The sequence below is a fragment of the Cyanistes caeruleus genome, chromosome 1 (genome assembly GCF_971803275.1).
Source record: "Cyanistes caeruleus chromosome 1, bCyaCae1.hap1.1, whole genome shotgun sequence".
Lineage (NCBI taxonomy): Eukaryota > Metazoa > Chordata > Aves > Passeriformes > Paridae > Cyanistes > Cyanistes caeruleus.
Window position 1 is genome coordinate 87390035 of NC_141701.1, and position 26475 is coordinate 87416509.

A 26475-nucleotide genomic window follows, 5' to 3' on the forward strand; every position below is an offset into this window, starting at 1 on the left:
CATTTACACTTCATTGCGGGAACGCAGAAATGCAGTGCAACTACCAATGCTGAAAATACTCTTGAATTGCACAGTAACTACTTGTTAGCTTTCCTTCACACACACAGAGACATGTCTCTGACACACACACAAGGGGAAGATACCAATGCTTAGTACATTCAATTTCCTAGAAAGAAAGAAACAAAAAAAGCCCCCTCCCCGCCCCCTCCAAATATTCTATTTGAAAATTAGCAAAGATAGAAATCCCTCAGCTAGTGTACAGAGACAGCCAGGGACAGAGCATCCAGACTTTTATTACAATTCATCCCTTGCCTGACGCAAGACAAAACTATGAAGTGATTCGAGGTCTCTTGTTCCGTTGTGTTCACTGACTTTCTTTCCGCCTCGGAAAAGCAGAAGTGTAGGATAACCACGTACCTTCAAAAGACACACACAAGAAAAGAAACTTGCTATTAATGTTCAAACTTGTATCCAACACTCATATTTATCTGATTCTGAAAAGCCATCAAACCCCTCTAAAAAAGTAAGCCATTTTAATTTAAAAAACCCAAACCCACAGCAGAACTTTCAGTGCCAACCTGCAATTTCTGAACATTCAGAGAACGGGGTAATACATGTTCCTCTAGGCTCTTGGAAGGGGAGCTTCAGCTCTGTCTTCAATTGTCTGCCTACCAGCCCTGAAAATCTTTTTTGTTCTAGGAATAGAATTTGGCATTGGATACCACAAGACTGCCCTGGTGCTTTCAGAGAGAGAAAGCAGGGACTTCTTCAGCTTTGTCCAATAATGAGAATGACCAAGTCTGAACAAACAGTTCAGGAAAGGAATGGTCTCACCAGGTGCCTCTTTTTGGCTAACAGAGACCACAGCTGAACTCTCAGCAGGCACCTGGAGCGCAGCAGTCAGTTGGGCTGCATGCTGGAGCCTCCAACATCTGGTACACAATACTGTCCCCTTCCTTTCAGAACTTTCACACTTACAGAAAATCTGTTGCAGACATTACGTTCCACAGTGCAGTCCACTTCTGCTATTTTGACATCAGTCAAACCTGGAAATTGCTCTTTGGCAAGGTTCTCCCAGGTTGGAGCCAAGTTCTTACAGTGACCACACCTAGAAACAAAGGAGGGAGATTTGTTTAGCAGACACACTTTCCACTTTATCTCTACTGTCTTGCTGCAATTGCTGTAAGTTTAACTAGCTGCCTTTCCTATCCCCTAATGATTTGGCCCTCCAACTCCCTTGCACTATTATGTCAGCAAATGGGCTAAGAAAACAAGTGATTTTATTTAAGTTAAGCACTGAAGTATTTTCTGGTCTTTGTAAGTCTTGCCTGGAATGGTATTCTAGATGTTGGTACATTAACATTTTACCCCACAGAGGAATATGAAGCCAAATAAAGACAAGCACAGAGAATATTTAACTGGAAAAAAAGATCTCTTGGAAACAAAAATGCTTCTAGGAAGACACAGAATGTCTGTAGAACGAATTAATTTTTCAGGTACCATATGCCAGTTATGCTAAAGCCACATAGCCCAAGTTTAATTAGTTAAATGAGATTTTAATTTCCCTATTAAATTTCTTCCAGTTCCTAATGGCCTCCTTGACCAATGCATAGTAAAGTATTCATTCTGTTTATATTTTGAACTTGGCTTAGCCAAGTTCCTAATGTGAACTTCTTACTGCCTTCAAGAAGAATTCCCAAAGAACTTTAGACTTTAAAGCTGCATTGCTCATTCTGTTCTAACCCAGCTGCACCTTAATTGGATTATTAAAACAGACCCATAATTGCCTTGAGGCTGGATCGGGGCATTTACAAAAATAATGAAAGATGTCTCAGCAGAAGTTTTCTTAATGCAAGCCAGTGTGCATTTAAACCACCTTGTTAATACACAGTGACAGTATAAAAGCATTTCTGACCACGCACAAAAACTACTAGAACAGGATGATTTTTGTGCTTACGATGCAAGTTAACATTAATATTTGTCCAAAACTAACTGAAGGGCAGAACTAAAAAGCAACATAATAGTGTTTGCTGAGCCCTACATAAGTTAATCCACTTGGAAGAGAATATGGTCATTTATATGCAGAGCACTACAGGCAGTCACAAGCCTGACTTTCAGAGCCAAAACTAGGATACAAGCTACATAAATATAGAAAGTATTTTCCTAAATGGTGTCTTTCTGAGCATTGCAACCAGTCGGCACACACTGGTGACTCTACATCCTGAAACTGCTGTTTCTCAGCCTGCCATCCAACACTGATCCTGTGAGATCCAGCAGCATCCCATGAGAATCTCATGAGATGAGGACATAGTATTATTAGCAAAAGATAATCAAAAAGGGAGCATTTAAATCTCTAACTCTCACAGAAAATGCTGCTCCAGGTAATGAACTGTAGACATGCCAACAATATGATTTCTGGGTTCAGAAACCAGACTGGAAGCTGCTCTTGAGCACAGGTGTGAATTCAATTTCCCAGCCAGTTCTGCAGGTGGGGCAGAAGCAGCACAGGCACAGACTCAGTCTAGGTCCCTCCCAGAGTACAGAGGGAATAAAGGCAGTGAGGAAAGAGCAGTAAATGATGAGGAGTGTGTGTGCTATGGGCAGGCTATTTCTTCACCCAGTGGTGGCAGGTACTCTCTCGCATCCGAAAGCAGATCTTACTGATGGAAGAGAGCACAGAAGTGGTTCTCAAGCAGCAGAGGGTGACAACACTGGAAAAGCCTGCAGCATTGAGCTTAAGTGAAATGAAATGTTCCCAGGTAATCCTTGCCTATGCTAAGAAACACATTCATGCCTACTGTCAAAGTTAAACTGAAGTATTTTGAGATGCCTGAGCACTTCTAAATATGGGTTGCATTTGCTTGTGCTGCATTGTAATGGGGCCTTTTGTAACCCAAACAAAAGATCTTTCTATATTTTATACACTGTGTTAATGGAATGCTAGTGATTAACTCAGATATGTGTTATCCTTTACACAGTGAAATACAGCTTAATTTTTATCTCTCCCCCTACACTAGGCTTCCTACTGTTGGCTACAAGACCAGCAATGGATGAGCAAGATGGCATACAAAATAAGATGAATTCTATAAACCAGACAGAGAACCATGAAACTTTCAGAAAGGGAATAGTAAGAAAAAGGGGGAAATACTTGTTCTACAAGTTTGTAATACTCAGATCTTAACCCAGCTGGGGTCCCAGGCTCTGCTGGATATAGCAGGAATGGTAGATGCCAGACACCACTTTCATTTGCCCTTCCAATGCCTTCCATTGGGTATCTACACCTACACCATCTGCACTTCTACCTTGGATCCCTCTAAAAACACACTACATGAACATAAACTCTTAAGAACATCTTTAAATTGTCACTTGTGCAAATTAGTTTTTTGGCAGTTATTTGAAGAGTAACAGGCAATTAATAATCCATAGCTCAACAGTCTGTATCAAAACTCAGGTGTTCGAATGAGGCTTCCAAGTGAGGCTGGAGAGTGCCCAAAGGCCAGCATGCTGTCCTTTCTCAGCACTGAGATATGGTGATATGCTCCTCTCATCTTACCTTCATCCAGGGATAGGAGAATGCTGCACCAGCAAAGAAAACTTCACCCTCCCTGCTACCCCAGCAGTACCTGGTAAACCTTCTGTGTCAGCCTTTCCACAGAGAGGGAGCTCAAGGGAGCTAAACAAGACTGAGCTTTTTTTTTTTCTTATTTGCTGCAACTCTTGCCAAAACACACATTCTTCAGCTAATTCACAGTTTAGATCGAGACAACAAATACAGTACTGCAGTTCAAAGACCTAAAGCAACTAATGCACTCACAGCTTAGGCCAGAAATAATCCTGAACAGCAGCAGCTGCAAACTTACCATGGAGCGTAGAATTTAATAAAGGTGATCCCCCTAGCAATGGTTGCATCAAAGTCTTTTTCAGAGAGAGAAAGCACTGCAGCCTGCCCCCAGAAAAAAGAAAAAAACCAGAAAAAAAGTCAAAACTTTTTGTATATACAACATCAGCCTACTGAACTTTTACCTTCCTAAAAGGAAAACTGAAATTGGAAAAGGTAATATTGTTGGTAATATAAACAAGAGTAGCAGCAGCAGACCTGCCTTTTACTTCTCAGCTACTTTCCTTCCCCAGAGAGATGCAGAGAAAAGTGCATTTTACATGGAATCTCATCCATAACTGGAGAAACAAAGCTTTCCTGTTTTCAAAGGATTTGCCTGTATCCAAATTTTCATGAATTGTAAAAAATCACCTTAATTTTAATACACAATGTTTCAAGAAACAGCCCTTAGAGGAGTTGGCTTCAAGCAGGTAATGGCCATCTGAGATTTTAATGAGGTATTCAAGGCACACAAGTGATGTCTCAAGAGCTGTTCTTTCTGTTATTTCTTTCCCTGCATTGCATGCACAGAAAAAAACTGTTACCAGAAACACAGATTTGCCTGTCAAGAGGACATCACAACACCACCCTTGCATGGGTGCCAGGAAATGTTTCTACTCCTGATAATATCAGGAGCGAAGGAATGATGGGAGGAAAGCACATTGCTTACAGTCTCATGTGAGAGAATAGAGCTGAAACTTCATTTTTTTGCATGAGACCTTTAAGAGTGGGAGAGATGAAAAACAAATAAATGTACCTCATGCCTATAAAAGCTTCAAAATCAAATGGAAGCAAAAGAAAAACAAGATCACAGCTGACAGTACTATCAATTCTATTTTAACTCCAGCAAGTTTTGTGAAGCCAAAAATAAATTTGAAAATCTGAATTATCCAGTACCTTTAAACATTTCTGTAAATAACTTAGTTCATGGAACTATTTCACTAAGCTGAAGTGTTATTACTTCTAAATAATTATTTAGAAATTAGAAATTATACTTTTCTACTTTCTAATTATTAAATACTCAGAAATATTTAAATGAAGCAAAAAGTTAGCACTATGCTTCTGCTCTGATTTTCCTAAATGGATATCTAAAACTGACGTTCCAAACATAATATACAATCTAAGGTACAAAATTTGAAAACCTGATTAGTAACAACTTCCCCATGATTCACACAGTAAAACAAATTTTAAAGATCTGTAGATTACTATCAGTATAGCAATGTGAACCATACAACCACTAAAATAAATTTAATATCAGATATCTCAATTTTAGCTTTCTGTCTCAAAAAAAGACATCTAATGCAATCACATAATGTGAGCATCTGCTGGTCACACTGCCTTAATCCACTTGGATCATCTTTTGAATGACTTTAGCCATGTCTGGCAGTAGAGAAGTCTCATGGATGTAAAAGTACAGCTTCTGTTAAAGGGCTGGCAAGTACTTGGGCTACATAAAACATGGGGGGAATCCAAGCAGGGGTTCAACACTTGGACACAAATTTGGAGTGGGAACTCATTGCTTTTGCTGCCTCTGGTACCAGCTGTGTTCAACTGATGGCAAATGCAGTCTGTTTGCTGGCTATGGGGGCTGGCCCCTTGTTTCAAAATTCATGAGAACAAAGAGGGGGTCTGAAAAGGGGTCTGAAAATAAAAGTTTTAAGGACAAGTTCAGTCCTACACTATGTCTACTATTTTTTGGCAAAAAAATTTCCTCCAACAATCCTTTCCTCTTTGTGTGTGTGCTGGTGAATGCAAGGCAGAAGTGGGAATTTGTGTCACATGTGGTTTGTGTTATTTCTATAAAAATAGAAAGACAACTAATTACTTTCGGCATTGTACTAACACCAGCTCATTGGGATCTTCCAAATATGAGGTCAATTAAAAAATAAAAATTGAAGAGTATGAAAATTGAAAATCTATGTGGTCTGTAATGTTTGGTAAACCACTAATGCTGCTGGAAAAATCAGCTGGGAAAGGTAATATTCACATGTAAGAAGCTGCATACAAACTGCATTTATATTAATAATATTGTTGCCTAATTACTAAAGTTCATTTTATATCACAAGGGAGTGTAAATCCCTGTCCCTTATTTTATAGGCAGAAAGTATGTTCTAAACATTTCATGAAAAATTATATTTTAAATCCACCCTAATTTCTCAGCCTCATCGATTTTTCATTCATCTTCAAGAAAAATGGCAGATGAAATGCCAAAGGGATTAGAAAAGACAGAAAACTATATGACATGAACTACAACTGTGCAAAGGTTATTTCTGCCAATTTCTTCACAACATAAGCCTGTAGCTCCTACAGCCAAGATTAAAATAAGTCTCCAAACCCCAAGGAGTTTTCTTGTCACAGGGCATGTTACCTTATCATATTGGTACTGGTCTTCATAATCTTTGTTCATTGTTTCTTCAGATCTCTAAATATAGAACCCTGGCTTTTTTTTTAGGGACTTAGCAGTGTGCATCATCCTGGGTTCAAGTGAACATCTTGCAAGAAATCTTCATCTCTATAGTGGTGAAATATGCTGTCATATAGACCCAGGTGCCAGCAGTTCCATGGGCCAAAAAGACCACATTTAAGCCTGTATCTAAATAACTCATTGCAACCATAAAATAGAAATCAGATATTTTTCCCTTCTCCAATTCATCGGGATAATAAAAGTATTGCTAGGATTTATGATCTGATTCTACTCATTAATTACTCAAAAAAATAACCAGGGAAATATTTGGTACAGTTTACAACCAGAAATTGTCAAGCTATCAGAATGACACACATGGAAGACTCAGGCTGCTAAAACAGTCTGAACACCTTACATTGCTGCAAAGTGCAGGAGCACTTACCTCAGCAGGGGTGGGCTCTGCAGGTGGCTGTAGGGCTTCGACAGGTTTATCTGCAGGTGGCTCTTTCCCAGAGCTCTGTAGTTGTGAATCCACGTATTCTTTTAAGGAATCAAAATCCCTCTTCCCTTTGTACTGGTCACCCTACAATTAGCAAACAGTTTGTGCAACCTTCTATATACATTTAACATAACAAATAAATAACTACTAGCAAAACATAAGATTGCCAAGTGTAAGCATATAAATAATAAATATGATTATCTAGTTCTTAAACTTCTTTATGACATTCCATTCACTCCATGTCTTCAGCTTTTGCCATAGATTCTTCAGTACCCATAGGGAACAATCTAAAATTTCCTTGAAATGAAAGGTATTTTAAGAAACGTAGAAGCACATTTTTGAAACTTTGCCACTTTGACCTTCTGGTCTCACTCTAGTCAGCTTTTTCAAAGTTTTATTTTTTTAAATGTAACTCTACTACAAGGAACAATAAAATACCCACTGTGCTTTGGGTGTGATTTCTGTTACCCTGTGAGCTCTACACAGCGCTTTGGCAGGCTGAGAACCTTAACTTGCATGTCTCTAGACTACAGAGTCATTCCTCTGCCCTGTGTACTTGCCACAAATCCTTGGGAAACCCAAATAGTAAGAAAATGCACTCTGGGCACCTAAGTTCACCTAGGAGCAAGAGGTGCTGCAGGGCAGACATTTCCAATGGCACCACTCTCACAAAAGTCTAATCTTATTTTTTAACCTGCACATAAAGCAGTCAGCCAGGTCTGAGGTTTGAGAGGCCACAGTTTACCTTGGATGCTTCCCCATATTTCAGGTACTTTCCAAATCTAGAGAACAAGACAATCAAGAGATTGTCAGAACAAGAAATCAGAACACTTGTGAGCAGCTTCTAGTCTCAAATCCACTGTCTGCCCTCTCCAATCTGGCTCTTGCATGACTGCCCTCATGGCTGGCTGTGAAAATCAGTACTAAATTTCTTCTTCAGAAGAGAGATCATATCTTTGAGGCATTACATATCCATAGTGGATTGAATTCTTGAGATGTGGTTCCGTGTGGTGTGGGCTGCAAGACCTATCTCCTCTTGCAGACAAGGAAGATTCTTTAAGAAACAACCATCTTCCATACATTAGAAGGAAGAACAGACATCTCTTCAACTTTCATTAATCATTGGAACTCTTTCTACACATTTTCCTTCTTTTGTAATTGATAATGTTTCCTGAAACTACTGCCCCTTTCCTGGCACTGGGTGTCAATCCCTAAGGTGCAGGATGCCTGTAGTTGTTTGTACCTGTGCCAGCAGGGCAGGGTCAGGGTTCCTCCCAGGGTATCTGCTGCATCTCACCAACAGCAGTGGTGTGATGCCAGACTTCAGTTATGGCAAAGGGGATGAAGGTATTACAGACAAGGCTGGATGACTGAATCAGTTCTCCTCCTTCAGCATCAGAGCTGCCGGAGAGAGTTTCAGGAATTTCTGGGCCAGATTATTGGAAAATTGTTGAGGTTGTTCTGTGCTTTTTCAAATATGTTTTATCAGCCCACAGAGAAACGTGTGATTTTGGTGGCAGTATTCCACCAAGGAATACCACTGACAGTGGGAAAAGACAGTTTGATGTCATCTGAAATACATCATTCAGATTAATGGCTGAGGTTCAGCTTTACCAAATACAACAGCAGTGATTTTTTTCTTTCCTTGCACTCGATTCAAATAATTCCAAGTAACTCCAGCTTCAATTATTACAACATTTAAACTGAAGTTTAATTAGCTGAAAACCTCTAGCCTTGGACATGACACCACGCTTGATTTGAGCACTTCCTCAGCTTCAAGCTGCGCTGCTGACGTGTGCCTTGAGAGGTCACAAGGCTGCACACTTATCTGAATTTTGTTGGGATTCAAAAATGCAGAGGCTGCTTCATTTAAATTCCCTAGTGTCTGATCTTATAGGGATGCTTATACCAACCCTCCCATGCAGTGGAATGTACTTGTGGTCAGTTTCTCTTCAGAGTACCAGAAAATTGCCACAAGCAGTAGCCACTAAACTGTTTCGAGTAGAAAAACTTACTGTTGCTGATAGTGTAAATGTTCAAAAAGGAATCCAGGATGAATGGGAGAAAACCCCTTCTTCCTTTCCCCCTGCTCTTGGCAGGTAGGAGCTAGAAGTATAGTCCTGGGTTCTCTTGCAGACCTGTTTTTAATATCCATTGAATGTATTTAACTAATCTTGAAATTGTGAAACACAGTATAAATAAAACTAGAATTTATAATATGTTTATTTACTGCTGTTCATGTATGTGGTATTTATAAATATTTTATCTCTCCATAATTTCAAAATATTTTAGCTCTCTGAATTGCTGCAAGGAAAAATGTCAATTGGGCTCACAAGATTCTCACTTGCAGTGTCATGTGAAATGTTCAGGTTTATATAAGAAGGAAAATTTACATCTCTAGACATCACTCAGCAGATGGGCACCACTTAGAGATAAGAACCTTCTGATACACATTGCGAAAATGACATACTTTATTATTATTATTTCGATTTCAGTTATGTTTTTGTGTTCCATAGGAAGTAAAATACTATGATAAAGTAAGCCCAGAATTCCCTCACACAACAGCATAACTGGAGCTACTACTTACAGATTTATGAACATTATATCAGTTATTTGCAAAATACAGAGAACAAAAACCTTTATCTATGGACAAAGTCTACCTCTTCTAGTACTCAAATAAACCTCCACATCTTTTCTCTCACAAGCAGACTTTTGTATATGTCCACTTGATTTTTTTTTTCCAGAATGTAAGCATAGCCCAAATATTATTCAGAGAAAAATGGTGTAATCTTATGCTAAACTTGCAGACTCACCTTTTCACCATTTCTAAACCAGAGGAGTGTGGGATAACCACGAACTTGGGCTTCAGAGCAGACTTCATAATGCTGGGTACAGTCGACCTACATTTTGGGAATAAAACCCAAAACTATTCAGTGCCTAAAATAAATATACAACAGCCATCACAGTGTCCCTTGTTCAATGGGACAGCTCAGAAAAATAAAGCAACAAGCAATACAAGGCTTGGCAAAACTCAGTACCCAAGTACTGTCTTGAGAATGATTATGTCTGCCTTCCAAACAGTGGTTTGGTTGTATAATCGGGAGGCTCTGTGTGTATTTGATATTTTTTTTTTTTAAGGAGGGATCAGGGAGGGAGGTATGGCTAGAAGGAAGCAGCAGCAGTTACAAAGAACAATGAAGACATAATTAAATACCTCAATTAAAAACTACTTGGTATTCTCAGCTAATAAAATCAGTGCATGGACAATGAGCCACAAAACACTAATGTCAGAGAGCTTTAAAGTGAAGACATACTGGTTCACCCATTTTTTAAAAGACTACTCTTAAAAGACTTCAGAAGACATGCCAACAGCTAGCAAGTGAACTGTATTCCAAGGGAAGATCCAAGTGCATAGCAACATTCAATTCTAATATGTCACAAACCAGTCCGTAAAGTTACTCGTTTATAAGCTTTTCACTTGAAGATCAGTTCTAAGGATTAAACAGTGTTAAAACGCTATTCCCCCAGATTAGATGGAGGTCATGGTTCAACCTTCTTAGAAACAGTTGTGTTTCCTGTTTACTTACACACTTAAAATCTTAGCCAAGACATGCTTCAAGAGAAATTTTACAAAATATACAGTTACATAAAATTGTCTAGGCATCAAGACAAATCTTAGTGGAGGTATTAAATAGCAACTGTCAGTAATACAAACTGCAAACACCACAAACAACTGATTAAAACGGAAATTTTGGAAATTTATTATTTTTCTCTGAATACCGGAGAATGGTAACTTCATAAAGATACTTAAGCAATGATTTCATAAGAGAGCAAACAAGAGTATCAAAAAGTACAGAAAGATTCAAAGGAGAAAACGTTTCTGGTATTTCATTCTGAGAGGGAATCTTAACTTTATATCCACCAGGTCTGAAAACAGATGCATGAATATTTTTGTGTCTTCTCTGAAGTTCAACTGTGCTTATATACGTGCATATATATATATATATATATATATATATATATGCCTCATCTAAAGTTCAACTCTGCTGGCCTGTGCTGTACATGCACAGCATACTTGAATTAACACATTTTCAAAAGCATTTTAAAAAAAAAAAGTCAAGCTCATCCCTCCTGCTACAGCTGGAAGTGCTGTGAGGGCAGAGACAGGGGAGACAGCTGAGGGAGAGTCCTTCTGCAGGACTGACAACACTGCTGCCATGCAGTATTTCAGATCAGTGGAAGCACTATGGAAGTTTAGGGATGTGGAAGTTGAGCCTGGTCTGATTTCCACTGTTGGCAGGGATTCCCATCATGACCCACCTGGACTTAGGTATGGGTCAGCAAATAAAGCCAGTAACTGCAACTGCCAGACCACCTCCATACCTCTGCACAGAAGTCACTCCACGTACAAGTAACAAGCTCCCATGGTAAATACACCACAGAACCTGGTTATCAACCCTACGGGAAATAGTAAAGCAGGACAAGATATCAATTTTTAAGGTGTAAGACCCCCTGAAACCTTTTAGAAGTTTTATGGGGAAAAAGAGGAAAAAATCAAAACCAACAAAGAAATAATCCATCATAAATACCCAGTAGGGCTAAAGCTTATCAAGAAATCCAATGCTGCAAAGAACAAATTAAAAGTCACTTTCCCACTCAAAATAAATACTGAAGTCTGTCAAGTTCTGACAAAGAAAATGAATAATAAAAAACAAGCCTCAAAATATTATTCCCTGCATCTGAAGTATTGGACTTATTCCCAGCTCTCTGAAATGTGGAGAGGCACCTTTGATTGCAACAAGGCTTTGCTTAAAATGGGGGAGGTCCTAAACTGTGGATGTGTGAGAAAAAAAAATAAATGACAGTCTCAAAACCAAAATACAAACTATGACTATGAAAGAATTTAAGAAGTGACAAACAAAACAATTGTTATTTGTGAATCATAGCACAAAAGACATGATTCTTGGCTGAAACATACGTTGACACAAACCATATTTTCAGACTAAGAGTGCTTCACCTACCTTACCAATCTTGACACTTTCTGAATGCTCAAAGACTTGAGCCAGCTGTTCCCAGGTTGGGGCCAAAGCCTTGCAGTGACCACACCAAGGGGCAAAGAACTTGATGAAGTGATTACCTTTTAAGTAAAAAAAAAAAGAGAAAACAAATATTTAGCTCATTTGGAATGAACTTGGCTGCAATTAAAGCCGAGGTACTAATCTCGGGCTGCAAATTTATCATGGTATTTCCTGAGTTAAAGATAGGAAACACTGTGAATCAAAGGCCAGGACAAAATACTTCAACAATTAGGTTTTCAATACTGTATGCAGTCCCACAGCATTGCCAAATTTCCTGAAAATCCAAACAGCTTCACAATCTCAAGCCAACAAGTGAGGTATTAAAACTGATACTTTAAACCTAACCATTTACCTTAGTGTTTAATTCTACCATGTCAGTCAGTTGCCCTTTTACAGACTAGAAAGAACTACCAAGGAACTGTTGATAACAGCATAAACTGAAGTATTAAACTTCAACTTTATGCAATGGTGTTTACTAAGAAACTCTTAAATCCATTAATTACCTGAAAAATTATGTTCAGTTTTCCATTCTTCTTTTTCTGCCCTGCTCTTTGAATTTTCATGTCAATTACTCAGAAATTTCTGCCTTTAGTAGATGTTCATGGCATTTTATGCAGAGGACAGTCTTTGTGCTATCTCCTACTAATGTTTAGTTTAAAAGTACATATTATTGATTGCCAGGTACCAGAATATGCAATTTCTTTCAATTAAGATTAATTACTTAAAATTGCTGCACATTTTTGCACACATCAAGGCAAGGCTCTGTTAAATTAAATAAAAACTAACCTAATTAAAATAAGGGGAAAAAAATAATTTTCAGAAAACAGCAGCAACTGGTTTTGAAGTTGTTTTTTTTTCTGAAGTTTGAAGGCTTGTCCACAAAGGAAGGCCAGAGGAAAGGCAGTGCAAAATAATCAGGAAACAAACTGCAGTAACAGTGTACTCTAACTTGACTAGTCTGCATGAGGAAGACTTTCAAACTGATCAACATGCTCTGTGTTGGTCAAGTAAACCACAAAATTAAATTTCCCATGAATTAGTAAGAACATTAGTCAACATCAGCTATTCTTTACCATGTGTTCTGACATACTCTCCTCAATAGAAAACAATATAATTAATTTTTGTCCCAGAGCAGTAAAAAGGTAAAAGGAGGCTATATAAGAACAGAAGTCAACCCTGCTGGTGTAACTGCTAAGCCTCATGTTAAATTTAAGCACCGAACTTCTCGTAACTGAAGTCAAGAGGACAACAGATTTACAGATGATCATAAACCTGCTTAATCATCAGATATGACTGTAAGAATGTCTCCTCTAAGAGAGCTATTGGACACATAATAAAAACACTAAAACATTTACAATGCACTGAACTTTACAGTCTGAGAAGGTAGTTAAGTTGACAAATGCTTATCATATCACTGATGGCTTAGAGGAAAATTAATTGAGAATTTTGATTGAATTCCACATTAAGCGTTAAGCCAGACATGCTGAGAAATTTTAAGTTAGCTGCACAAAATTCTAGTTTATACATGAAAATATTTCTTATCAGCTAATGGTTACTTTAAGAAGTTCTAGTTCGACATCCCTGGTGATATCAAATGGGCAAACATTTAATTTAATCCAGCCTTTCTTTTTTAGATAACAGATGGAGAAAGTAGGATCCTCTGTTGTCATGCCAGCCCCAAGTTTGTATTCTAAGATTTTGTCTAAAAAAACACATATGAGGGGTGAAATTTCCCATATTAGGTACACCTCCTGGCATTAATTTTAAAGCTTCCAGCCAAAATACTTTTTAAAGTAGCCAAACAGACAAAGTGTTTTGCCCTCATTAAGTTCTGGAGGAAGGAAGCTAAACAATATCAAATAAAGGGCCAGACTGGAGTGGGATGGGGGCTGGAAGGAGGAAGCGGGTGGATTATACGTGTCCAGAATAACAGCCTGGGAGGAAGAACAAGCCAGCACCTAGGAAAGGAGGAAATGGGACTCACAAAAAAACAAACAAACAAACAAACAAGTGCTGTGACTGAGCAAGGAACTCAGGAGAAGAGACAGTTTAGTCGAGCAAACCCCACTAGCTTTTTCCCTGGGATGAGGAGCCATAATTTTACTGCCTTCTGAGTGCTGTACTTCAACTTTCTCATTGTCTGCAGTATGTCTTTTAACCAGTGCATTTTTACATAGTTTGCAGTTTCATACTCTTTCACTAGGTATTACTGGAAAATAAAAGTGGGAAGGAGGTACCCTGAAAACTAACATTTCTGGTGCAGACTTCCCACTATTAACATCTCTGTAACCGAGTTTCTCTTCTTCGGAAAAAACAGTTACCTTTTGCTATGTGCGTCTTGAAATTGTCTGCTGACAGTTCATACATTCCCTGCTTAGGCTCAGGAGCTTTTGGTGGTTCCACATCAGATTCTGGATCCTAGTCACGAGAAAAAATAACTTTTATTTCTCTTCTATAGCAAATACACAACACTTGTTTTCTGTATCACACCATTCTGTGATAGTACCATAGACTCTGAAATTCCTAAAGCAATGTCCTGATTTAGCTTGATTTAGGTACCTAATGTTTCCTAAAAAACAACTACTTGAGAGCAAAAGGTGAAAAAGACTGCCACATAAAAGAGAGTTATCAGAGTCTGTGGAGTACCAGTCTTTCACTGTGCTGTAGTACAGTCACAGGGCACAGTAATTGCTGTGGCATTCATTGCATCACCATATACATATTAACACACTTAAATTATATAACAGTGCCTCCAGAGCATCACACATCAGCCACAACTGCCATCACACCCATTTCAGTGGTCTCTGAGCTATTTAAAAATAGTGTGAAAGCTATTTTCTGCTCCCTTAGTGCCAGAAGGAATGCTGTCTACCTAATGGCTCCACGAAGTCAGCAACAATGGAAATAGAGCAAACAATATATATAACTTGCAAGAAACTCATGAGCATTTCAGCAAAAGTAAGTGAATACTTTCTAGACGCCAACCCTAGAGCTGAAAATAATTTTTTAGGAACCTCAAAGTGTATTTCTTAAAGTAATTTAGCATTTAATGTTCAATTATTAAAAATACCATGCTTGCTTAAATGTCAGCACATTCTAACTGTGCTTCAGCAATCACAAATTTAATTTTAGGCAAGGCTTGGCTCCCGTATGTGAATGATACCCCTAAACTTAATGATTTTCCTAGTGATGGTATTAGCTTATCTTACTTAACTGATAATTTTAAACCTTTTCTTTAGGCCACAATATTATCAGAAAGTAACTCAGCTAAAGATGGCACCCATTGCTTTAAGAGGTAATTAAGCCCAACACAAATGTAACTTATAATGTATTAGAGCTAAATTGCTTTTCTTACTCTAGAAACATTATGGCCTACAGGTGTCAAATGAATTGACAGCAAGGACTGTATCTTAAAATGTCAAATGTATAAGCACTAAAACTGCATTATGTACTGTAATTTTAAAAGCAGGAAACAGAGAGCAGGTCACAGGGTGACAGACTTAATTACTACTCTGACTTACATGTAAACTGTTTCAGATTGATACTGCAACCTAACTTTTATTCTCAGGAGCAGATTTCCTCCTGGAAATTAAAACTTAACTTAAAGAAATGATAGATAAGTAAGCCAGCAGAAAAGAGCATTTCCTTTTCACTTACAGATGGTTCCTCATTTAGTTTCTCTAACATCCAATTTTCCAGTGCCTGGAAGTCCCTAGGGCCTTGGTATTTCAGAGGTTCTTGTCCCGGTTTAAGCAACTTTAGCCTAAAGGGTCAAAATGTAGAGAAGAGTGAGGCAAAAGTTTTCACACAGGAAATATTCTCAGAAAGATAATGGGCTTTGCTAATCTATGGCAATGCAGCTCAGGCTGCAATAACAGATCTCTTGACTATTAACATCAGCATCAGACACCCCTTTCAGATTAAAGTGTCATGGCTAGAACTTAGGACCCTTTTTCATTCCCATGTAAGCATTAAGGAGATTTTTAAAAGAGAAAATAAGACATACCAAGTTAAGAATCAGCACAGTGTAATATTACTTTGATCAATAAGAAAGAGCAATTTAAAAATTGCAGCATTCAGTTCTATGAATCCTATTTCAGCTTGTCAAAGAGCATCAATTTTGTTTTGTTCACCTCTCTCCATCACCAAAGGAAAAATATCTAGTGCTTGTTTTCCCAGGAATTTCTTTCTCACTGCTCGTTTCCTGACTGCTGTTGTAGTGTAGGGCTTTTCACGTGGTATGAAACTGATTAAAAACACCCTGAGACAAGTCAACAGGACAAGAAGATAAGTAACTTCTTGTAGATATCCAGTCTGCATGATTTTAATGTTTAATAATTACTATCAACACCTTCCCATAGACTACGTAAAGCTTCTACTACTGCATTTTAAGTTAAAATTTGAAGCATATTTAGTAAAGGTGCGATACTGAATTCTGACCTAGTCTTATTTTTTAAAGCAAATAAGAGTTTCAGTTACTACTGTCACCCAACCCTCAGTTCCACTTGCCAAGCTGTCATTTCATACTTTAGTTTCTTGAAATGTTTTTCTCTCTTCTTGTTCCACAGTTGGAAGAAATGAACATATGAAAGTGTTGAAAAACCACATAATGCAAATACATTCAAAAGAGATAGGAAGTCCCACTGTCATTTCTGTTCAAGGTATTCTTGAATGTTCCTTATGATGACAGAAAGTCAGAATAATAAGGAAGCAACAAAGATGAAAAAGAAGAACATCTAAAACACACCTCCTGGCACTACTTTTGAAAAGTAACAAAACAAATTCAGGTAACCTCTTAAAAAAAGCTAGCTGCACCTTTATTCTCCACAAACAAGGGTAAGTTTCTCTAGTTCAGCTGAGAGAGTATTGATTTTGTAGTACCAAATAATCCTGACACACCTGTGACAGCAAGTGCAGGGAGCTGCTCAGCCGCTTCTTCTCTGAGGGGATGAAAAGGGAACACAGCCTTTCCCTTGACAGGTGTTTGGAAAAGCAGTGTAGGGATCAGCACATCCTGGACTCTGCCTGAGGAAGCTGTGAAATTTCCCTTGCTGGAGGTTTTTAGAAACAAGCTAGTTCAAAACTGAATCAGACAGGAAGAGAGCTGATGCCATGAATTCCCCTTCATTTCTATACCTAGCAAATGACTGCCTTGTTATTTTTAACTTTTCAAATAGATAAAAGCAAGCACTAACTATTCCTATATATTCAATGACCTCCAAGAGGAGGGAGGGGAAAAAACCCTCCAGCAATTACACATCCATTGATTTTTTCCTGTTCAAAATTTCTGCCACTCTATTTTACGAGGAGCAGCACCACAATATAATCAATGCAAATATGCAACGACAACCAACGCTCACTTCTGGACATATGAAAGCAGAACTGTAATATTCATTCTTCCTTGGGATTTGTAGCAGAGACAAGACACACACTGTCCCTAAGGACAATTCCTATCTCAACAAGGACTATACTATTTATAACTTTCAACTTCTACTCAGTTGCACTCATCTGTGTCCAAGTGGGTGCAGCCAGGAGCGAATGAAAAGTTCAGGCTGTTGCTGGGCTTGGCAAAAACACCAGACTAAGTGAGCAAAGGAAAGGAAACTGAAAAATACAGGCTGTGGAAGGGCTACAGATGATTACACTCTCCACTTATCCCCACTAAGATGAGTAATTAATATAGAAGTTGAAAGGATCCCATCCATATTTGCAAGAAGCTTTAAAGAAGACACAAGTAAAAAGCAAATCCTTTTGCTCCTTTTCTGGCACTTTAAAAGGGAACATACATCTAACTCAAAGGCACTGACCTCTCGTAGATACTCTAGACCACGTTCTGCCTACCATAGCTGAGCCAGTAAGACATATATCCAGCATAAACATAAAAACTTTAAAATACTAGATCAATATAAGGAAATTTAGGTAGGAAAAAGTCCACACAATATCACCACCGCTATGCTAAGTGATACTATTAATTTATTGCTTTATGAGCACTAAGTTCACTAAAAATCTAAGAGACCACCTCTAATGTGATTATGATGGGTGCAGTGTACTGACAAACTTGTGGCAAGTTACTTTTAAAAGTGCAGTTAGTAGAAACCAGCTCTGTCATGCATATCACAGCTGCACAATGTACTGTTGCTTCAGAAAGATGTACTCCTAGACAAAAGAACAGGAAGATTCCAGACTTCAGTTAAACACAGCCACCTTCCAAGACATAAAACAGCTTCTTGAAAGGAAAAAAAAAATCCAAAAAAAAGCATAAGAGTACTATGAATCACATGATACTTGGCAACATGGAAAAAAGGCTTAAAATGAATACAGCAGGTCCAAAGAAACCCAGCAAAAATGTAGCTTAGAAGTTAGCATCAAGAAATTGGCAGTGGATTATGGAAAACTGGAAAAGAAAAACAGGAGCAGATTTCTTTCTGTACTTACGTAGGGTATCCTCGCACGCCAAATTCAGAGCATAGTGGAATATCTACAGTACAATCCACTTTAACAACATAGACCTGTGGGTTTTCCATGTTGTTGTATTTATCTCCCAAATCATTCCAAGTTGGCTGGAGGCGCTGACAATGTCCACACCTGTGAAGGAACAAGATACTGTTTAATAGCTGCTCACACTTAGAGGGGAATGAGCCCATGGAAAAGTCATATGCAGAATGGTGATTTTTATTAATTTAAACAAATTTTTAAATCAAAAGTTCAATCAGTTACATCAGAAATCTTCCACACTCAAGCTGTGTTACACTAAGCAACAGCAAATGCTATTAAGAACTGTAGCATGCTGCAAACACATCTCATGTAAAAATCATCAAGATTTGAGAACCTCTTGCTACTCTCCTTTTATAGTACAAATTCTGTGAATACCCCCCTGAACTTAGTAAAGCTGTTAATCAAAGCACTGTCAGTCTTTCAGCTTTCTAGAAAAATCTTGCAAGGTTGCCCAGCTTGCTTTACATTCTAATATTTCATAATTCCTTTTTTTTTAGCAGTAGTTAAGAAGATCATGGTTTCTAGCCTCTTTGTAATGCTACTTGAACATCCATGCTTCAGAGGAATTGTAACACGCAAGTCAAGAAATGTCACAACTGATTCCGCAATACGGTTTCCCAAAATTTTGATAACCCTTGTGGGTCCCTTCCAACTCAGAATATTCTGTGAAAATCCTCCCATCCTATGCTCTGCCCCAGCAGGACACCATCATATATCTCTATATTCTGTGCATACATAAAGAAAACTGGCCTAACACCGCTCCTACAACAGCTCAGAACCTCCTCAGAAGCAAAAAATAGCTATTATTCTTCTCACTGTTTTCCTAGTCTTTCAAGTCATTATAGCAATACCCTATTCCTCAAAGTATGATGGAAAGTTTTAAGGAATGGATTTTCATTTCTCTTTAATGGCTGCTTTTGCCAACCCTCCAAGACATCTAAAAAATACGAAGTTGGAGTAACAGAAAACATTCTTGGACTGACAGTATGAAAGCAGTTATTGCTTGGCATGATCTACAACATCTACTTTGTAACTAACAATTAAATCACTATTATGACTTTGGAGAACTTTGCTCTAACTTAAAACAGTTTCACTTATACAAATGATTTTGAGTATGTGTAGAAAAAGTTGCACAGATTTATACCTCTCTAGGTATCCTAAGACCATTAAGAGAAAAAAACCAACCAAAACCAAAATAAAAAGTCCTGAGATTTACTTTAAGATAATGAATTTTTTCTGATCTTAGTAAAGACCTGTAACAGGCACAGTGGGTCACACATGCACCCACAATGTGGCTGAATACAACCTCCTATGTGATCTTATTCTGAATTTTCCTGGTGAAGGGATACAATGTGTTATTATTAAAATCAAATATTCCTAAAATACTTAACTTCTGGCTGACATCCCTCCATAGTCAACTCCTTCACAGAGCTTGAAGTAAGAGAAGGATTTTAGATACCCTAATCCCTTTCCCTAGCAGATGCAGTGACTCAAAACACCAAATGAATACTGGCTGTCGTTAGAGAACAGAGCATGGAAAACTAGGTAAGGGAATCCCAATTAATTAACCTCCTGTTTTTCAAGTACAACAGAGCTGCCTTGTCCCTACTTAACACTGTGATCTCTGCTATACACACCCCTTCCCTTCCTTCTTTGGATTATGGAAGCTAAAACTGAGAATAAAGCAGGAAACATGTTCCTATCTGAATCAGTAATCGACTAGTTAGTCATTCCTGGTTTGAAAACAAACAAACAAACAGTATTATATAGAAAGAAATAAATGACAGTCCAAAAAATGCTTTTTCTGAAGTTCCCAAGGAAATATACATAAAACCAAGGAGGGCAAAATCAAAGAGCAAGATCATGTAATATGACATGCTTCCCTCAGCCCTATGCACCTACAGTCCTTCACTGCTGCTACTCCACAGCACATTAGTGGGGCTGGAGGAGCTGCTGGGGACAGTGGAGAGAGACCTGGGTGTCAATGACGAGTTCTGCTCTTTTATCCCTACATGGGCTAGAAAGTTGTAAGCATCCACAACCTCCACTGACAAGCACAAATGAAGATCCAAAACAGGCTAACACAGACATTTCTGGGGGCCACTAGTAGAGCTTGAGCTCTGCAGCCAGCAAGGGCAGCTCCACAGCAAGATACAGCTCAAATCCTTATCCAATTAAAAACATAGACATGGATAATGGTATAAGCAGTCCAGGACCAGTCTTATTCTGCACAGAATTTAACTCAAGTGAAATCCAGTCAGCAGAGTTTGATTCAATTCTGCTGCAAGTTAGTGGACTTGCCAGGTTTACCAAGAAAGAACATAGGTTGAAAAGATCCATTAGAGTCAAGTTAATGAAATTAAACCACTTAATTGAGATTTCTGCCTGCTAAGGAACCAGGGGAACCTCACTCCTCTACAGAACTGCAACCAGCCTGGCAAAAATTTTAAGACTACTTTGTGCAACCAAGACAGCAATCTGTTCTGTCCCCAAGTGTATCTATGAAGTGGGACAGCCTTCTGAACAAAAGCCTTATGATATCTGATGGCAAATGACTTGGAATGCTCTCTTCTTGGAGTATCCTGCCACCTCTGAAGCAAATGCAGGACCTCAAGTGCACCATGAGGCCCTCAGCAACATTTGTTTCAAGAATCTGGAAGAGAAGGGTGGTGTTAGCTCTAACGCAGCTCTTACAGGTAGTATTGATGATGCAACATTAGCAGCACCCACATAAATCTGAAAGACAATCCCAGCTGAACCTTGGGCTGCTTGCTGTTTGCCTTGGAACGACAGACAACAGCCTGTGGGAAGCCTTAGGAGATTAGCACACCACCTCAGAACAGGGCAAGAGGTTCTAACACAGACTCCAGGACTGCCAGGCTGCCCCCCTGATCCCACTGACAATAGAACTACTGGTGTGTATAAGCACCTCTCTCAGGCACTTGGATGTTCCCTTCATTCTGCTCTTCCCTTGGAACTGAAACCTGAAACCCATCGCTGCCAGTCCGGAGCCAGACATCCAGACCAAGGGCCTTGCAGCCAAGAACCAGAGATCTAGAGATTTGCTAAGGATGAGGAGAACAACCAGAAAAGCTGCAAAAAATCTGGGAAACAACACAGCTCCCTCACACTTATGTTGGACAGAGATCCTCCGCCCTCCCAAAGGCACAATGTAATCCAAGTCTGCAAGGCCAGCACTCCCTTTGATCTGTACTGAGGATGTGCAGCATACATGGAATTCTGCAAAGGCCCTTTTGGCAGAGGGTCTCCTACAAACAGTGTCTCAGGATAAGAGAAAGCTCATCTGGTTTTAGGGATGCCTGTGAAACAGTCGAAGGGCGGACAGACACAGACATCATCACCTGAGCACAGAAGAGAACAGAAGTACTCCTGCTCTGCACGGGCATTTCTTAGGCCTCACTGCACTCTCAAGCAACAGTCCTACACCAGCAAGTCAGGCATCCTCCACTTTGTGATCTCTGGAGAACAAAGGCATCTGCTCTTTCAAGCTTTTATTTAACGTTTTCACATGGCATAAATAAGTCAATGTTAATAACAAAGAAAAGTTTTCAAAGGAAATGCTTTCCTGCTATGGATTTCAAAGACTCTCAAGTGCTTAAATGGCACCATGTAGCAACAGATAACTTTGGATCAAAACATAACTTTTGCACATTGTTCCCTTGACTTTATTTTATCTAGATTAAAGAAAACTTGGGAGGGAAAAAAAAAAAATAAAAAAGATAACCCTAACAACAGAACTCCCAATAACATCTACTGGATATCAGTATGATAAAAAAGGGTATGGGAAAAGGCAAAGAAAACAGAGGAATATGAAAAACCATAAGAAAGACCCAGAGATGAGAAGTACTGTTCTCTTGACTAGGAATATCCCGTAAAGCACTGTTCCCTCATTTGTCTCAACCATTCTCGTGCCAAAAGTACCGGTCCAGGACAAAAGCCCAGCGGGTCTCTTGCAAACCTAAGAACTCTCCAGCTCTCCTACAGATATACCTGTGGCCTCGGGGCCACAGCACGGTGGTTAACACAGCAAATTCACTCTTTAACTTCGTGATTGCAAAGAGAACATCGATTCTGCAATGAAAGCACCTGCGAGCTCGGGTTGTGGGGCGCAGGGTCAGTAAGTGACGGTGGCCGAGCAGCAACTGCTCTGGGTCCCTTTGCAGCACGCCGGAGCGGCTGCCCCGGCAGCCCCAGCCGGGAGCGCCTTCGGGCGCCGATAGGTTCGACCTGATCATCTCAGAGGTCTTTTCCGAGCTAACCGAGCCCGTGGCTCTGTGGCGGGGGTGGCCGCCGAGGCCCGGGCCAGGCACACGCGGGGCTCCCGCTCCCCGTCCCAGCCCTTCCCGGCCCCCGGGGCTGTCCCTCCCGCCAGCCCCCGCTCCGGCCCCGCCGCGGGGCTCGGGCCAGCGCGACCCCGCGGCCTCCCCGCCGGCCCGGCCCGGCCCGGCCCCGCCGCCGCCGCCACGTCAACGGGGAAGAGGCGGGCGGAGGGCGCGGGCCGGGCCGGGCCGCGCCGCGCTCGGGTACCCACCACGGGGCGAAGAACATGACGAAGTGAGGGGCGGCGGCGGCGCCGTGCCGCAGCATCTCGGCGCTGTAGAGGTGCCGCCCGTGCGGGTCCCCCGCCTCCGGGCCCGGGCCCGGGCCCGGCTCCGGCTCAGCCCGCGCCGGGCGGCCGCAGAGCACGGGGCCGAGCACGGCCAGGGACAGGACGCGGCACCACGCCGGGCCGGAGCGGAGCGCAGCCATGGCAGCGGCGGAGAGCGAGCGGGCAAAGCCCCGGGCGGGCGGGCGGGCGGGCGCTGCCGCCTCCGCCCCGCCCCGCCCGCGCCCCCGCCCGCCTCCCTCCCCCCTCCGCCGGCACCCCCGCACGCCCGGCCGGAGCCTCCCGGCTGGAGATACACCGCCCTGTAAAAGTGCTGCTTGCTATTTTTTATGTCGCTTATTAATTAACTTTGCCCTATGCATCCGTGTTAAAATTTAAAACAATTGCAGATTTTATGTATATTTTTAATATACAAACATGCTTATTTCTGGAAGCCCTTAATCTTATAAAAACATATTATATTATATTATATTATATTATATTATATTATATTATATTATATTATATTATATTATATTATATTATATTATATTATATTATATTATATTATATTATATATAGCTATATATAATAATATAATATATATTATTAAATTCTATTATTTAAATGTCATATAATATATATATTTTATATTGTATTTTGATTATATTGATCCATAAAAATTTACATTACATTACAATACATTATAATCTATAAATTAGATTATATTATTATCTAAAACAATAACAGTTTTTACACAATTTTAACACACTCGTTTCTGGAAATAAATAATTTTATAAAGGCCTTAAAATATTATTTCTATAACACATCATATCTGTTTTATGTTATATATTTATTATATTGATACATGGATTTATATTAAAATTTCAAATAAAAATTTTTTGGTATCTGTTTACGCATGCACACATACTGCAATGAAGCTTTTTGTACAATAAATGAGTGATGAGAAGGCAGGTGTGGTGGTACCAGATCCATTAAGGGTGCTGTGCCTCTGGGAGAAGATCCTCAGTCCCCGAGACCTTCAGTCCCAGCTCCATGCCCAACTGGAAAGAGGTCCTTGTTCCCTTGGCTTGGTTCCCTTACTTCTGAAGGAAGGGAACAAATCGGTGCTCACACTGCTCGAGGGTTTTTGAGCTGCAACAGAGTAACGATAATCATTAAATAGTAATAATAGTAGTAGCGAATAATACTACAAGGTCAGTATGAGATAGCTGCAAGCTGATGTAACAGGGGAGAAGGGGGGTGTATTTCATGGAATCACAGAACCGTTTGGAGTCAAAGGGACCATAAAGATTGTCTAGTTACAACCCCCCTGCCATGGGCAGGGACGCCTCCCACTAGAAAAGCCTCATCCAACCTGGCCTTGAACACTTCCAGGGATGGAACATCCACAGTTTCTCTGGACAATGTGCTCCAGGGCCTCTCCACTCCCACAGTAAAGGATTTCTTCTCAATATCTAATCCAATATAAACTTACCCTCCTTCATTTTAAAGCCATTACCCTAGCCTTATCATTCCATGCCCCTGTAAAAAGTCCCTGTCCAGTTCTCTTTCAGGGCCCCTTTAGGTACTGGAATGCTGTTCCAAGGTGTCTCCAGAGCCTTCCCTTCTCCAGGCAGAACAACCAGAGCTCTCTCAGCCTGCCTTCATAGGAGAGGTGCTCCAGCCTTCTCAGAGTCTTTGTGGCCCTTTATGGGCTCATTCCAACAGGTTGAAAACTTTCTTGTGTTGGAGGTCCCAGAGCATTTCTATAATTGCTTCAATTTTAACTATTTTCAGTTTAGACTTGAACTTCGATTATTTGAGCTTGCTATAGTAAAGCAGGTAATAATCAGGGACTCACCTTGTTTAACAGCAAAGTACATTTTAATGAAAAAGTCAGGAAACTAAGTAATTCATCGTGCACATGTGCGTGCAAACATATATCTGACCTGTGTACCTGCAGTGGTCTGTGTTGGTGTAATATCAGAACTCAAAACCAGCAAGACAGGCTCATCCTGGCACTGCTCTGCTCACTGACAAGCTGCTGCTTGCAGTTAGGTGCCTGGACAGGTGGAGTTCACTTCAAATTTTGTCCTCCAGACTCCTCCTTCCTCATATCATCTCATCACTGAACGCTTCACTCTAACATCACCTCCTCTACAGGACTGACACAAGGAAGGACCTGGCTGTGCTGCGCATGTGCTCGTGTAACATCCATCTCATTTCCTAGGCTGGTTTTTGCTTAGAGCCTGTGCTGACTTGGGTTGCTCACCTCACTTTTATGCAACAAAGGCCATCCTTAGAGTCAACAAAAATCTCTTCTTAAACCCTCTCCCAGCCAAAAAAAAAAAAAAAAAAAAAAAGAAAATATTAAAATTAGAGGTGTCTTTTCTTTAAAAATTTTTAATTGCTTTCTAAAGCTATTATCTGCCTCAAAATTAGTCTTCCAAAATTCCTCATAATGTATACATGAAACAACTACAGAAAACTCAAACTACACTTGTTGCCAAACTAGAAGAAAGGACAAACCTAAAGTGTCCAGAAAAGCAGCTAATCACCTGACTCAAAATTTAATTTCAAATCATTAAGCTAAAATACAAAGCAATAGCCGTTTCTTTCAACAAAGTTTATTTCTGTGGTGTTCAAATAAAGTGATTCACTAATTATGCATTTAAAAAAAAGAAAGAAAAAAAAAATACAAGTGCAGATTATTTCTCTCTTCAGCATATGAAAAAACACCAACAAACCCCCTAAAAGACAAGGCAGTATAAAAAAGGGTGAGAATGACTAATTCTCAGACCTTGAAGAATAGTGTCGATACAACCAGATGAGTTGTCTAACCACTGAAAGTACCTCCTGTTGCTAAGAGAGCAGTTTCTTTTCCCCATGAGTGTATTTTTGATCTGCTTTTTCTCTGTACATTTACCATACTTAAAAATAGACTTTTAAATTACAGATCCTCTTACCTTAATTAAAAATGGACTAATTAAAAGCTATTTTAAAATATTTTTTTAATGAACGTGTGGAATTAAGGCTTCCATCTAAGGGACATACCACAGAGAAAGGGACAGCAATACAACATCACTTCCAGTAGAAATGTGATTATAATATGTAATAACATTCCCTAGAGGAATATGCACAGATTATAGTTAAACTCTTGTGAATTAGCCAGAACTACTACTAGGTCAGAACTGCCAATAAGAATAATTCTTTCTCTAAGAATACCTCTTTGCTCTCTATAAAATGCTAATAAGTTTAATATTGCTTACATAAGTTAGTGTTTCCTGCTTGCTGGTTTGCATTTTGATTAAAACTCAATTCCTTTGTCCACCACCTCACTCCAGCTCCCTGCTCCCTCTGCCTGTCCCAGAATAAATGTTATGGAACAGGTGAGAAGGCAAGACCTAGGGCAAATAGTCCCGAGGACGAAGAGCCACCAACATCAGCCACTTAGGCTTGCTTCAATTGCTTCTCACTGACCAGCAGCTCACAGCAACACATTCTGACTGAGAA

General features: G+C 39.8%; 1 protein-coding gene across 2 annotated transcripts; it reads right to left on the bottom strand.

Annotated features, from left to right (window-relative positions):
* Positions 1-273: 273 nt before the first annotated feature.
* On the bottom strand, positions 274-23191 carry TXNDC5 (thioredoxin domain containing 5). Of its 2 annotated transcripts, none has more exons than XM_086901282.1 (10): positions 22906-23191; positions 18294-18443; positions 15516-15621; positions 14180-14276; positions 11802-11917; positions 9594-9680; positions 6724-6864; positions 3861-3943; positions 979-1108; positions 274-417 (listed from the first exon to the last, which is right to left on the bottom strand). In XM_086901282.1, exons 1-10 carry the CDS (start codon positions 23121-23123, stop codon positions 295-297), a joined length of 1251 nt encoding a protein of 416 aa, XP_086757408.1. In that variant the 5' UTR covers positions 23124-23191; the 3' UTR covers positions 274-294. The 2 variants fall into 2 exon arrangements, with proteins under 2 accessions (XP_086757408.1, XP_023775513.1); XM_023919745.2 differs by lacking the exon at positions 22906-23191 and adding an exon at positions 22461-22735.
* Positions 23192-26475: the final 3284 nt, after the last annotated feature.

Excerpts from the sequence above, each read along its gene's own strand:
- TXNDC5 (XM_086901282.1), bottom strand. The coding sequence starts at position 23,123 with ATGGCTGCGCTCCGCTCCGGCCCGGCGTGGTGCCGCGTCCTGTCCCTG. Across the intron at positions 6,865-9,593 it reads GGTTTAGAAATGGTGAAAAG|GGTGACCAGTACAAAGGGAA; the intron begins GTGAGTCTGCAA and ends TGCTAATTGTAG. Across the intron at positions 418-978 it reads ATGTCTGCAACAGATTTTCT|GTACGTGGTTATCCTACACT; the intron begins GTAAGTGTGAAA and ends TGTCTTTTGAAG.